At 36.7% G+C, this 14,207-nt stretch overlaps 1 protein-coding gene across 2 annotated transcripts in view; it reads right to left on the bottom strand.

Moving 5' to 3' along the window:
- EFR3A (EFR3 homolog A) overlaps positions 1–14,207 on the bottom strand; it is a 104,340-nt gene that overhangs the window by 36,180 nt on the left and 53,953 nt on the right. For both annotated transcript variants that reach the window (XM_030303519.1, XM_030303520.2), the window contains 5 exons: positions 13,220–13,298; positions 8,714–8,849; positions 6,875–7,042; positions 1,876–1,990; positions 867–918 (listed from right to left, as the gene is read on the bottom strand). In XM_030303519.1, coding sequence (XP_030159379.1) covers positions 867–918; positions 1,876–1,990; positions 6,875–7,042; positions 8,714–8,849; positions 13,220–13,298 — 550 coding nt within the window. The remainder of the gene's footprint in view (positions 1–866; positions 919–1,875; positions 1,991–6,874; positions 7,043–8,713; positions 8,850–13,219; positions 13,299–14,207) is intronic.

Below are 14,207 nucleotides of genomic sequence, written 5' to 3' on the forward strand. Positions count from 1 at the left end.
GGCTCTGAGCTGTCAGCACAGAGCCCAGTGCAGGGCTCAAACCCACGGACTGTGAGATCATGACCTGAGCTGAAGTCGAACGCCCAACTGACTGAGCCACCCAGGCGCCCCGAGGAGGTAAGGGTTCTTAAACAGCATACAAATAAGAAGGCACAAAACATATGAAAGGACTGATAAATGTTGGCATATTTTGAAAACTTCTGTAAGGCAAGCACAATAACCAGAATTAAAAATGAAACACAAAAGATATTCCTAATCTCTAAGTATGAAATATTTCTTTTAAAAAATGGGATCATGTGTATAATGAAGATTTCCTAAAACAGATTTTAAAGATCTTTAAAGATAAAGATTTGGAAAGGACACACATTCCAAATAATCAGCTCCTAGTTCGTTCTAGATAGTCAAATAAAAGATGAAAATAATTACTATAAAATATTCAGAGGACTTCACATATTAGGTATGCTTTTCCTTTTTAGCTATTTATAGCTGAATTGCTATCCAAACGAGAAGTCATTATTTGGTCAGTGTACGAAAGAAATGGCCTGATTTGTAACAAGAACATGGTTTCACATTCGAGTTCTAGTCTTCAGTTCCAAGCCTCTGGGCCCAAGCATCTTTGTGTATGAAACACAATACTTTCTACCCTTTATATGTTTTGTCATTGCGGAGGTCAAAATAAGATGATAGAAGTGAGGAATAAACAGTAAAAGAATTAAATAAAATATTTAAGAATATAAGCCATAGGGAAAAGACTAACCATAAATAGATAGTATCTTATAGTACAAGAAAATGTTGATAACGTCAAGCTGTTCTTTTAACCTCTTCAATAATGGAAGTGTATTCTTCACTTATCTTAAATGCCTTACCATAAGTAAAGATCTCAGCAACATTATCTGAATCCGCCTGGTTCCCAAATCCCTAAGATATACAAAATACTGGTATTATCTTATTAATAGTTATCGACATTAACATTATTTCCTTTATTGGTTGATTTTAAAACTCTATTTTGGTTACAGACTGTTTTCATACTAGCTAAAGTCATGGCTCACTTTATATTCAAGTCAATTTCATATAAATTAAAGAGTTCTATGTAAAACACAAACACAAAAATTCAAACAGAAATTAAAAAGCTATTAGCTAGCTCTCAAAGAAAACAGACCAATAATGTAATGATATTCAATCATATGAGCCCACAATGAAACAACCCCAGTTAAAAGATGCTACAAATTGGAGAATGTATTTATCTTGAATATAACTGACATAGTAACTATTTAACATGTATCAATAAGCAGGAATGGACAGATGATTCAAAAAAAGAGCTAACAACTGGAAAAGGTTATCTAATTAATGGTCAAAGAAATATAAATCAAATTGAGACTATCATTTCTTTATTAAATTAAAAACACAAAAATATTTACAAACTAAAGCTGTAGCATGTTGTAAAATCAAATCAAACTATAAAATGAGGAAGCCAAAACATATGATCTTTATAATCACTTTCAGTTCTAAAATTCTAGGAGTAAGTCGACATTCTGGCAAAAGTGACATTCATCTTTAAAATTATGACAGGAAATCTGAAGTGTTACCCTACATCACATAGGTACATAGATAATGTCCAAGCTAAATAAACCTTCAACCTAGTCAATATAAGACATAGAAAACTTGAGAATGTATGATATATTGAAAACTGATTCTAAAATCACACAATGTTGATGCAACTGGTTAGCAATCTAGCGCCATAAAAACAATGTTTTCCACAGGATTTTTATTACTAATGATTAAAAAAAAACCATTTTATAACATCACAATGAAATTAAACCCAAGATTAAATTAAAATTTATAGATTGAGAACATAGGAAAACTACATAATCGTACCCTAGTTGACTGATATCCAAAGTGTGAGTGGATGTTCCAAAAACGGGTACTTTTCCCATAATGAACATCATGATTTCTGACCTCTGATAATCTGGTAGGTTACTTCCAAAAAATCCTATGAAAATATTAGGACCAAGTTAGGATAAATCTTACACATTGAAAAGGTTATTTTTCCATAATACAAAATCATAACACATTTTTAATCAAAGCTTTCAATATGTGGTAAAACAATGTCTTTCGGTTACATATAACACTAAAAATATTATTTTTTTTTAATTTTTTAATTTTATTTTTGAGAGAGAGAGAGAGAGAGAGAGACAGACAGACAGAGTGCGAGAGGGGGAGGGGCGAGGGTGGGTGGGACACCGAATCTGAAGCAGGCTCCAGGCTCTGAGCTATAGGCACAGAGCCTGACACGGGGCTCGAAGTCAGGGACCATGTGATCATGACCTGAGCTGAAGTCGGATGCTTAACCAACTGAGCCACCCAGGTGCGCCCCTAACTCCAAAGGTATTCTAATTTCTTTTGTCCAAAATCACTTAATCATGTATAGTAGAAGATGCGCAGTACAGACTAATACTTAGATAAAACAGTAAATGTCTGACAGTCTTTTGCATATAGTTTACAGTGGCAAACCATCATCGATTTGAGTTGGACCTTTAGAAAAAGGACGGAAAAAAAAAAACCCTTTGGTAGTATTTCTGATGAAATTCTTGTTTGCATATTGTGAGCCTAGCTTCTTTTTCTGGTAAGGAAGTCAGTAACTAGGCCAATTTTGGTAATTTTGGTGAAGAAGTAAAAAATTTGGTCACTACCTTGGCTTCCTAAAATTGCTGAGATGTTGTAGAATGTCATTACAAAGAACCAGATTTACATCTTAACCCAGTGGGTTAATTCAATACGTGTAACTCAACTAATGCAAAAAAATAGTAGTAACTTATTTGCCTGTCATTTTTCTCATGCACTCTTTGGTCTTGTGGATATTTTAAATTTATCTGCTGTGGCTTTTAATGGTTTACTTCCTAGTTTAAAAGACTTAAGACATTTAGTTATCACTTACTCAAACTTCAAACTTTGTTGTTTCTTTGAAAGACCAGAACAGGTATCAAATCATGCTAGTTTTGTTCAGTTCTTAAAATGCAACATAATCATTATAAAAACCTTCTCATTTTTAATATTTCTTGAAGAATAGTTTCTCAATTTAACTCTTCAGTTTCTATAACTGGAATTTACAAACTATGCAAACTCAAACTGTTCTATTTATCATCTGATTGGATCTGGGGATAAAGTCCTTCCCCATTATCATACACTTCAGCAATCAAAAATCTCATGATCTTAACACGGCTCAATCTATATAAAGTATATCATTCTAATACTTCAAGAGCACGTATTTAAGAGGTATTTGGATCCTCACACAACCTGATGAGTCTAGGTACTGTTATGAACCTTCATTGCCTCTCGTGGAAATGAGGAAATGAGAGGTTTAAGCCCTCAAACAAAAAAAAAAAAAAAAAAATTACACACCTAACATTAAGGCCTGGGTGAGGGCTATTCATTTCCAAAGCCCATGTTATTATTACACTCTCCCCCCTCCCTGTAAGGTCCTTTAACTTTCCAAGAACCCAATTAGATATGTTCTAATCACCGTACAAAAACAGACACTGATTTTCTGTTCCAAGCAAGCCAGTCATTACCACAAGGGCAGGGAGTCTCCAACATACTCAACTGGGAGGACAGTCCTGAAAGGAACTCATTCTCTGTAGCCACTGTTTGTATGTGAACCGAGCAGAAGTGCTAAGGAGCCCCCAGGAGGAACATGGCAGGGAGCTGCCCTCTTTGATTACCATAAAAAAAGGATCTGACAACAGTCTTGCATTTTCAAGTGCCAAAGGCACAGCAGCCCCGCTCCCTAGTCCAACAACATGACCCACGTGACCTGATAAGTACCAGAGTACTGAGAGCTTCTAAAAGAAAATATTGAGGAAATCAGAAGTGTGACTAAATACAAATCTTACTCACCGTGCCACACTGCATTTCTTTTCTCTCATGTTTTAATTTGCATGTTATTCTGAATGTGTTATATCACAGAAATATTGCTTGTGTCTGCTGTATATTTATTTTGTAACAAAATACTTGAAAAACAATAAATTACATATTCTAGAGTGAAACAGTAACACCGAATTAGGCAGAAGTCACAATTTAATTAATTATGTGAAAACAAGAATTGATTTGATATACGATCTTAAAATATCACACAAAATCCGGGGCGCCTGGGTGACTCAGTCGGGTAACTGATCCACTCTGGCTCAGGTCACGATCTCACGGATCCAGAGTACAAGCCCCACGTCGCGCTCTGTGCTGACAGCCCGGAGCCTGGAGCCTGCTTCCGATTCTGTGTCTCCCTCTGTCCCTCTGCCCTTCCTCTGCTCACTCTCTGCAACCCCCTCTCTCTCAAACACAAATAAATGTTAAAAAAAAAAATAGATCATAAAAATCCATAAACAAGCCAAATAAATTTAAGAGTCATCATAAAAGCTAGGTTTACCATATACTGATCAAATTGCTTTAAGCAACATCTAGAATGTCTCTGCTGTATTGAGATGCCATGGTAATTAATACTGGCCTCCATTCTATTTGGTCTTTTCACTCCCCAAAATCTTAAGCACCTACTATGTGTCAGTGTGTTGAATAAGACACACATGGGCCCTTGCCCTCATGAAGACGATTCCCGCGCACATGATAAAATCACAGCTAGGTGAAACAGGTACTACACCAAACAGATAAACCATATTCATCCACAAGGGGAGAGTCACATGCATCACAAAGCCCTAGTACAGGGCCTGGTGTATACACACGCTCAACAGTTAAGTGCAGAATGCAGACCCATAATGCACATATGCATGTCCATAAAACTTTAGAAATAAAATAAAAAAGATAAACTTTGTATTAAACATTCCAAAGGACTATTATAAATATAAGTAGCCTACTCTAAGGGAAATTACCCAGAAAGAAGGCACAACCGGGGCTCCAGAATAAATTTATATATGACTCTATTTTTAGCAGAAACCATTAGTAACCATCAGAAATTAGGTGCTAAGTCCCAGAAACAAAACTCAATTTTGAAATTATTATAGCAATCACACAGTTACATTAAAATGTGATCTGGAAATTCTAAAGATATTAGGAGGAGGTTAAAGTAGAATAGGAATTTGCTTACTTTACTTTGTATTTAAATACAGTCAGATCATTTTATTTCCCCCCAAAAATTCTCATGGCTGTTTAAAAGTTTTATTTATTTATTTATTTATTTATGAGAGCACAAGTGGGGGAGGGGCAGAGAAAGGGGGACAGAGGATCTCAAGCAGGCTCTGTGCTGTGCTGACAGCAGTGAGCCCGATGTGGGGCTTGAACTCACGAACTGTGAGATCACGAGGAGCCAAAGTCGGACACTCAACCAACTGAGCCACCCAGGTGTACCATGGTTTTTGGTTTGTTTTTTTTTTTTTTTTTTGAAGTTCTTTATTCTTTTACCCTTTGTACATTAACCATGTTTAACAACAACAACAACAACAAAAGACATATGAAATTAAAGCCCAGGGTGTCAGTGAGTACCAGATCTTGGTTTCTAATACCATTCCTCACTAAAAGAAACCACAGCTCTTTGAGAAATGATGGATCCCATGGCTGGGGCAAGAAATATAAAATGAGTCGTTAACAGCTTAAACCAGTAAGGCGGTGCTCAAAAGAAATGGGATGTTACGAAGACCTGGAAAGAGGGGAGTTCCCATTGGCCAAATCTGGGACTTCAGCACCAAGATGTCATAATACAGAATGAATTATGCAGCATGAAAACACAAGTCCGTAAGCTCATACCAACAAAGATATAAATACCTGCACTCCTACCTACATACACAGGGGAGAAAAAAGGACCGCTCACCACAGAACACAGAGTGCCACCTGACAGACCACCCACTTGCAACATTACGGTAAAGACTGGTTCAGTAGGAAGGATGAACGGTTACTAAATTCAGGGGGAGGTCTGGGTGAAAAGCAGAACATCTGCATGGTCTAAAAGTATATGCTCAGAGACCGTTTATTATTTGCAAGGATAAAAACGGAAACCGTAGAGCAGAGAGACAGAACACTTTGAGTGATCAAAACTAACATCACCAATGACTAGCAAAAGCACACTGTGCACCTCTGTATGTAACATTCTGAGAAGAACTTTCTCTCTTATGGAGCATCCAACCAGGAATGCACAGACAAACTTAACCATGGGCAAACACTGGACAAACCCAAATGGGAAATTTTTTTTTTCTTTTTACAAAGGGGGTGGTGTACAGTTAAAAACTCACATTTCATAAATGAAAAGTTCCAGGCTAAAGGAACTAAAGAAATATTACAGATAAATGCCATTTATGACCCTAGGCTGAATCCTAGACCTAAGGAAAAACATGCTCTGAAGGACATTAGGTCAAATGACAAAACTGAAATATAGAAGTTTGATTATAGTACTGCGCCAATGTTAAATTTATTGACGTTAATAACTGTACTCTGGTTATATAAGAAAAATATCTTATTTTTTGGAAAAATACTCTGTGGTAAAAGGCCATAGTGTATATGCACTTAATATCTAATGGGTCAGGGAAAAAAAAAACAAGGATGTATGTACCTACCTCTCTCTACATGTCTATATTTGTATATGGACATATACGTATATATGCACATATACATGCATGTGTGCACACACGGAGAAATGCAGGGAGGGAGAGTAAATGATAAAATAAATAGCATAAAATATTAACAGATGAATCTGAGCAAAGGGTATACAGTGTTCTTTGTCCTATTCTGTTTGCTTATTTTCTGAATATAATGTTTTTTCAAAGTCTAAGCTACCATTCATCCACCTTTGACTAACGTACCGTAAGAGACCACTCTCAGCGAGAGCTTTCTTAATCACGATTTTACACGATAGTTTTGAAAAGTGAAACGTACTCACCTATTGTTTGGATGATAGCATTCTGCACGATCTTCTCATCATTGTCTTTGGTACTGGTGTTTAAGTTGGCACTGCCTACAGATCCCCCCTGTAAATCATTTGCTTCAAATTCAACACTGAGACGCAGGTGCTTCAGTAGGGTGTTAAAGACTTCCAGCACCGTGGGTCCTGGAAATGAACACTACTGTGAGCTTTTCCAGTATTATGTACTCGAAACCATTCTCCTATTTCTCAAATTTTTTGGTATTTCCAGAGTAGTGAAAAAGTAAATGAGAAACACCTAAATAAGAAAGTTTCCTAGTTATTCCAGCAAACATTTACTGGGCATCTCTGAGCAACTCACCGTTTGAACCTCTGGTACAAACCACACAAAATGTGTATGTGCATATAAATATTACCAAAAACTTTCCATCCATATAATCGTGTGTACTAGACAAATAATGTGTTTAGGACCATATTTACCTTAACTGTTGTGTCAGAATCCACGGGATTACGGTACTATAGCCCACTGTAATGTTGGAAATTTATTTTGCAACTTTTGAGGCTGAAGAAGGAATTTGCCTCCATTATTAGAAACTTGCCAACTCATCAGATTCAAGTCAATGAAATTTGCTCTCTGCTTTCAGTTCTATAAATACTCTGCACATATGTGTCACTGCATCTATCACACTATAGTTTAATCAGTGTTTTTATGTCCACCTTCAACTCTTAATTACAATGTTCTCTATCTAGGACATGGAGCCACGTTCAAATACTTCTTTAAATGTACAGAGCTTAGCACATGGTACCTTGTACATAATAGACAGTAATGTGATAAGTCAACATATGTTTCATTTAATATTTCAAATTAAGTAACTTTCCAGTTAAACGACTGCTTTCATCTTTTTGAGATAAATTACAAGATGAGCAATAAAAAGTCCATATCCAAAAGGCCCACTCCCTAGCTGACACTGAATGAGCATTAGAGTTTTTGAGTAGCTAATGTATTTCTACTTTGATTTTAAAGCAAAGAAACCATAACCAGATTCTCCTTCTAACTTCAGTAATTCTACTATGGACTCTTCCATTCTTCAAATGACATGACTGTCCCTTCTCCTTATTACCCCTGTAGTCAGTCAGTTATTGAATCCTGTTTACATTCCCGTTCCTGTGCTGCCCTCCAAGGTCAAGTTCTTTCCCTAGTGCCTACAATGATGACAACCACCTGTCATTTCCAAAGTGCCCTACGTTTTGCAGCCAGATGAATGATCTATCCTATTACATATCTTTGATGATTACAGTAATAAAAACAACGGTATAATTATGTCCACGACCTGGCCACAACGTTAAAGCAACTTCTCTGACTTCCTCCATGCTACCACACATTCTAGCCAAACGGGCTACATAAGATTTTGCTCTTACCAACCTGTTTTCCATTCCTGGTTTGCATTCTGGTTTTCTTACGGTATGTGAACAAATTCTGCCTTGAATTATAGCCTTAGAGAGAGTTGTCTAACTCCAAGTAAACCATAAGTGTCTTAAACCTAGATCCTCCCAAACGTGTAACATATAATTGGTTTTCAAAAATCTTTATTAGAAAAAAGGAAGAAGGGAAGGAGAAGCTGATATGGAGGAAAATGCTCGCATGTACACTAAAGAAGTCTGAGAATCATGCGACCCCAAAATCTCAAGAGAAATTACAGCACGTTTAAAAACATTAAAAAAAACACATTAAGGTATTTTTAAAGAGTCTTCCATACACTGCTATACCTACTAAAAAAACCTCTGGAACAGATTAATGCATTAATTTTTTTATTTGAGCTTTTTGGTTTTTTGTGGGTTTTTTTGGTGGACACTCACCTATGGAACCTTTGGCAGCAATGGCAACAGCCTCTAATAGAACCTGAATGATACCTGCTCGGACCCGTGGAGAATCTTTTTTACGAGCATCAAGGTGTCCTAGAATTTCCTGAATTACGTGGTGAGAATACTGAGCCTAAAAGAAGCAAGATAGTATAGAAAAACGTATGAGCAGTTATACGCACACTGGCAGAATTCTCAAAGAGTGAAAAACCATGTGACACTTAAATGTCCAATTACAGGAGGCTGGGACTCGTGTTATGAAACAATATGGAGCCATTAAAAACCATGCTTTTTAAGAACAAATAGGGATACCGGAAAATATTTATAATTCCCTGGATGAAAGAAACAAGTTGCAAAATACTATGCTTAATAAAATTTAATGTTTCTTTAAAAATACATAGAGAACTAGAATTATATACACCTAAATATCAACAGTAGCCAGGATTCATGAGAGGTTTTTATTCTCTTCATACTTCTCTGTAATTTCAAAGGCATTTATATACTCTTATAATTTGACAATAGAACAAATATAGTATTCAAAAATAAACAAGATTATGACATTTATAGCACTTTTCTCTTCCCCAAACACGATATGTATTATTTCTCCTTATGGATATCTAATGCTAAACAGTCAAAACTTCCATCTCATCAAAAGCCAGTATCAAAAGGAAAATGTTATCAATGTACACCTGATTAAATTTAAATCCAGGAGATATCAGAAGCTTTGAGATTTATAATTTACAAAGGAAATTTTATCACAGATAAATCTGATCAATCACAATGAATGCTACTGGGACTTAAATCTAAAATAGAATATATAGAAAGTGTTTACATACTCTTCGATTTCTTTTTTTGTTTGTTTAACAGAGTAGCAAAGCTGTGTTTTTTTTAATTAATAACTATACCCAGGAGTCATGAGTGGGTCTACCACCAAGTTGTAAAAAAACAAAAACAAACAAATAAAAAGGACTATGGCCCTGAATCTCCTGGTCTGCGTTTGCCTTCTGATAGGCCTCACCACTCTCTGAATTTTCAGACTGGTCACCTTTTCCTCCTTTGGAATGGGTGGTTTTATACTAATAAGCAGTATTATGTCAGCCCCACATTATGGCTACTCTGCTCAAAAGCAAAAAAAAAAACAAAAAACAAAAAACTTCTTCATCTCTATCAATAAAACCGAATTCGTCTCCAAGTATCTCTGGCATTTCTGTCACAACACATCTACTTTTACAACAACCCAAGGTAAACATTTTCACCTTTACTTTCTGCTATGTTAAAACAGAGGAACGCCAAAACTTACGCAAAACACAAAAGTGAACTTCTCACACGGGAAGCTGGGTGCTTCTGATGCATGAAGCTCACTCAAGTAAGAGTTTGTCTTATAAACAGGATGGCAATTTGATCTGTCCAAACCCGGACACTTCAGACAGTGAGTGAGTATTAATCACCACATAAAGCAGGGCTATTCTAAGCAAAGCAAAGCAAAGCAAAGCACCTGTTCACAACCGCTTGCGAATACCACCTTGGAAAAGGAGCACAAACAGCAATGCGGTGGATTACACTTCGCGTTGTAAGTTTCTGACGCTGGTTTACTGGGCTATCGCGTACCTGCCACACAACTCACCTCACAGGGAATTTTAAAACAATATTAATGTATGAGTAGCTTTAAGAAGCAACAGGATAGAGTGGCTAAGTGTGTCAGATTTGCCCAAATTCAAATTCAGGCTCCATCACTTTATACCTTAACAGCTTATAACTTAAGAGAGGACTACTTTGGGGCACCTACGTCCGGGGGCTGGGGTGGCCTAGTGAGCGTCCGACTCTTGATTTCGGCTCCGGTCATGATCTCACGTTCCTGAGATTCAGCCCTGTGACGGGCTGCGGGTTACGCATGGACAGCGAGGAGCCTGCTTGGGATTCTCCGTCTCTGCCCCTCCCCCACTTGTGCGCCCACACTTGCTCGCTCCTTCTCTCAAAGTAAATAAACTTTAAGAAAAAAAGAGAGAGGACTACTTCACCTCTCCGTACCTCAGTTTTCCTCACCTACAATATTTAGAAAATAAAAACAGTTATTTCATAGGATTGTTGTGGCACTTAAATGATTTTGTTTGTGTAAAGAACCTAAAATTGTGTCTATCACAGGAAATGTGCTCAATCTAGCCACTACCACTGTTTAATTGGTGACTCCTGGGATCACATATTATTACAACGTTAAGCATAACAATAATGACAACAGAAAACACTTGATTCAGAAGCAGGTGCCAGGCACTGTTCTAAACACCGGATATGTGTTATCACATTTTATCCACACCAGGAAGCAGCCAACCCCAATCACTCGGTGCACTTCACGGCGCGAGTGAAGCAGGTCACACAGAAACGCTAAGGAGGCCGAGCTGTGGATCTTGGTCCAACCTCAGGGCCTGGTTCTTAATCACCACATCTTATTACCTTTAACAAGTCAATTTAGAACAGAAGATGAGCTTTAAATAGTCTCCCTTTACTACAAATGTCCTATTATATGTGAAACTATTTGAAACTACGTCTATTGTAACCCCGTAAGAATATGAACTCTGGTCAGACTAGCTAGTTTAATATTTTACGGAAAGAGTTTGAAATGTCACCTAAGAATGATTCCTATAAACAATTCTAAGGTAAACAGCAATGAAAACAATTTTACCAGAAGTTTTAATTATATCAGGATAGTTTTATTAAGCAAATTCCCATTCTACTAGGTACGAAGATTTAATTTTTGATTAATGGACTTCATAAAACATATGCTATTCTTAAAGCTATTTCCAAAAATATGCTGCGGGTCAGCAGTTTCTTAACATTTAATCAGCAAGTGTTCATTGAATTCCCTAAGTTTTTTTCACTTTATTAATTTACTTCTTGCAAAAAACAATTTAATAACAAAATGTGAACGAGGAGGGCAAATGAAGAAATACAAGACTACAAAAGACCAGGAGAATAGTCTTAATTATGTCCACAGATTGTCAGATCAACTTCTAACCTATTAAGTAATTATTAAAAAAATCTTAAAAGTTCTGATAAGGGGCGCCTGGGTGGCTCAGTTGGATAAGCGTCGAACTCTTGATTTCAGCTCAGGTCATGATTTCACAGTTTGTGAGTTCAAGCCCCACATCGGGCTCTGCGCTGACCGTGCACAGCCTGCTTAGAATCCTCACTCTCCCTCTCTCTCTGCCCCTCCCCTGCTCTCTCTCAAAATAAATAAACTTTAAAAAAATAAATAAAAAAATAATAAAATGTTACAAGAAAGTTCTCACAAGATGGAAAAAACACTATGTGGGGCAATGGATCTTGAATAAACTACTGTGGTAATCATTTTACAATATATACGTATACGCAATCGTTATGTTGTACACCTTTAACTTACACAATGTTATATATCAATTACAACCCAATAAAAGCAGAAAATAAATTTTTAAAATTATCCTACCACATCTGAACCGGATTTACTGTAACTACCACTTATCGAAAACTCACATTTGGAATGCCAACTTTAACTTAATGGTTGGTTGATTTAGACCAAAACTTGTGGAACAGAATGGCCACAGTTTCAATCCTGACCTCACTTTCTACCTGCGTGCCCATGGGTGAGGTATCTGACCTCTCGAAAGATTAGTTTTCTGATCTGCGAAGGAGGGATAATAACACTACCTACTGCTGTACAAAATGAGGATCAAACGACAGCATATAGGTTACTGGCAGAGTCACAGGACACAGTACAGCCAGCACTTCATAAATGGTACTTCCATTTTAAAATATAAATGAATTATTCGGTGCCTGAATATAATTTTTGTTTGTTTCAGAAACGAGAAACCTAGAACTCAGAGGGACTGAATAATTTGCCCAAGTTCACACAACCAGTAAAGAGCACATCTAGGATGCAAATATTCGTATGAGCTACAGTAAAAGCTATGCTGCTTCTTACTACCATATCTCCTTTGAATTAAGGATGACTTTTTAAAGCAGAAAAAAATGTGGATTGTGTAAATAAAAAAAAAAAAAAAAAAAAAAAAAAAAGACTTAAAATCCCCACTTGAATTAAGAGCTACCTGGGTCTGTTCAGGTTTTGGGGAAATCTAAGGTGTGGTCCTCTGCAGTCGAGTCGAGTTGTATAAAGGCTGTATAAAGGCTGGAGGAGTTGATACATGCACTATTCTAACAGTATAAACTCAATAAATGCTAGTGATTATTACCAGCCATATGCTGCTGTAATGAATTTCAATTCCATTACCAGTTTATCAGTGAAACATAAATACACAATATATTTAAATATACGCACCATAAACATCATCACAAGATATTTTACTTTTTATTAAATATCTTTTCATCTTGACAAATAAGAAAGTAAGTGGTAAATTAAAATGAGGCAAAAAACGAAACTAAGAACATGTTGTATACCTATCTCTAATGGTATGCTTATCAATACAAAAACAAAATTACTTATATAAATATGATAAATACTTAACCAATTCTTACCTGAATGGAATACATTATAATTTTAAAGCAGTGAACTGCAAATTCATTGGGATCCCATAGTTTGTGATGGTCTAAATGCCTGTAATTAAAGAAAGTTAGTTTTAAGAGTTTCTTTTTCAATTCTGCTTTCTTCCTCTAGAAGCTGACAATATGCAAAGCTTATCATAAGAATACTATCTAAAACAAAGTTCATGTCTCCAGTTTCAGAAATATGATACATTTTCCCCAACTGCCAGATCCTTTCATAAAACAACAACACTAAAAGGCTGGAATATATGACTCTGAAATACCTAGATGAGCTGGCAAGAAAGGAAAGTCCCTCAGTTCAAACCCCGCAGAAGGCAAGAATCTGGAGAGGTTAAGTTACAGTGAAGTCAGCAGCTGTCCTAGGCGTATCCTCAGATCTCTGGTGGCTGACAGCTAGTGACGTAAAGGGTTATATACACAGGAGACCGGAGAGCAAGCTTAGGGCCCACTCAGGAAAGGCAAGCTATTAGACCAGAAATCCCTGCATCATTTTAGGACCCCTAAATGATGACAGCCTCAGAGAACTTTCTGTTGTAGAAAACTATCAAGAAACTAACACGCATTGGTCTTGGCTCTGAGGGGAACCACAGAATTCTCTCCAAAGAATTCAACCATACATCCAGTACTCAGGCTTTCACTGTGGTTTACCAGAATTCACAATATCCACGTGGATCAAAAAACTGAGGGATGTAGTTCAAAGTGATGCCTGCAGAACACCTGTGCCTGCGCCTTCAGCAGAAGCAAAATAAAGCCTCTTATGGAGGAAACACCACAAATCCAGGCTTCAAAGAAGTCCCACAAATAAAAGTTACATTGAATGTGAGCTCAAACTTAGGATTTAAAGAGCCACTTTGAAGGAGAGGCAGAGTCTCATCTTTGAGGACTGGAGGTATCACTGGAATTAATGGATTCAAAATTTAAAATAAGTTCACTTTTAGGTTTAAAGAGTAAAAAAAAAAAA

Source organism: Lynx canadensis, chromosome F2 (genome assembly GCF_007474595.2).
Source record: "Lynx canadensis isolate LIC74 chromosome F2, mLynCan4.pri.v2, whole genome shotgun sequence".
Taxonomy (NCBI): Eukaryota; Metazoa; Chordata; class Mammalia; order Carnivora; family Felidae; genus Lynx; species Lynx canadensis.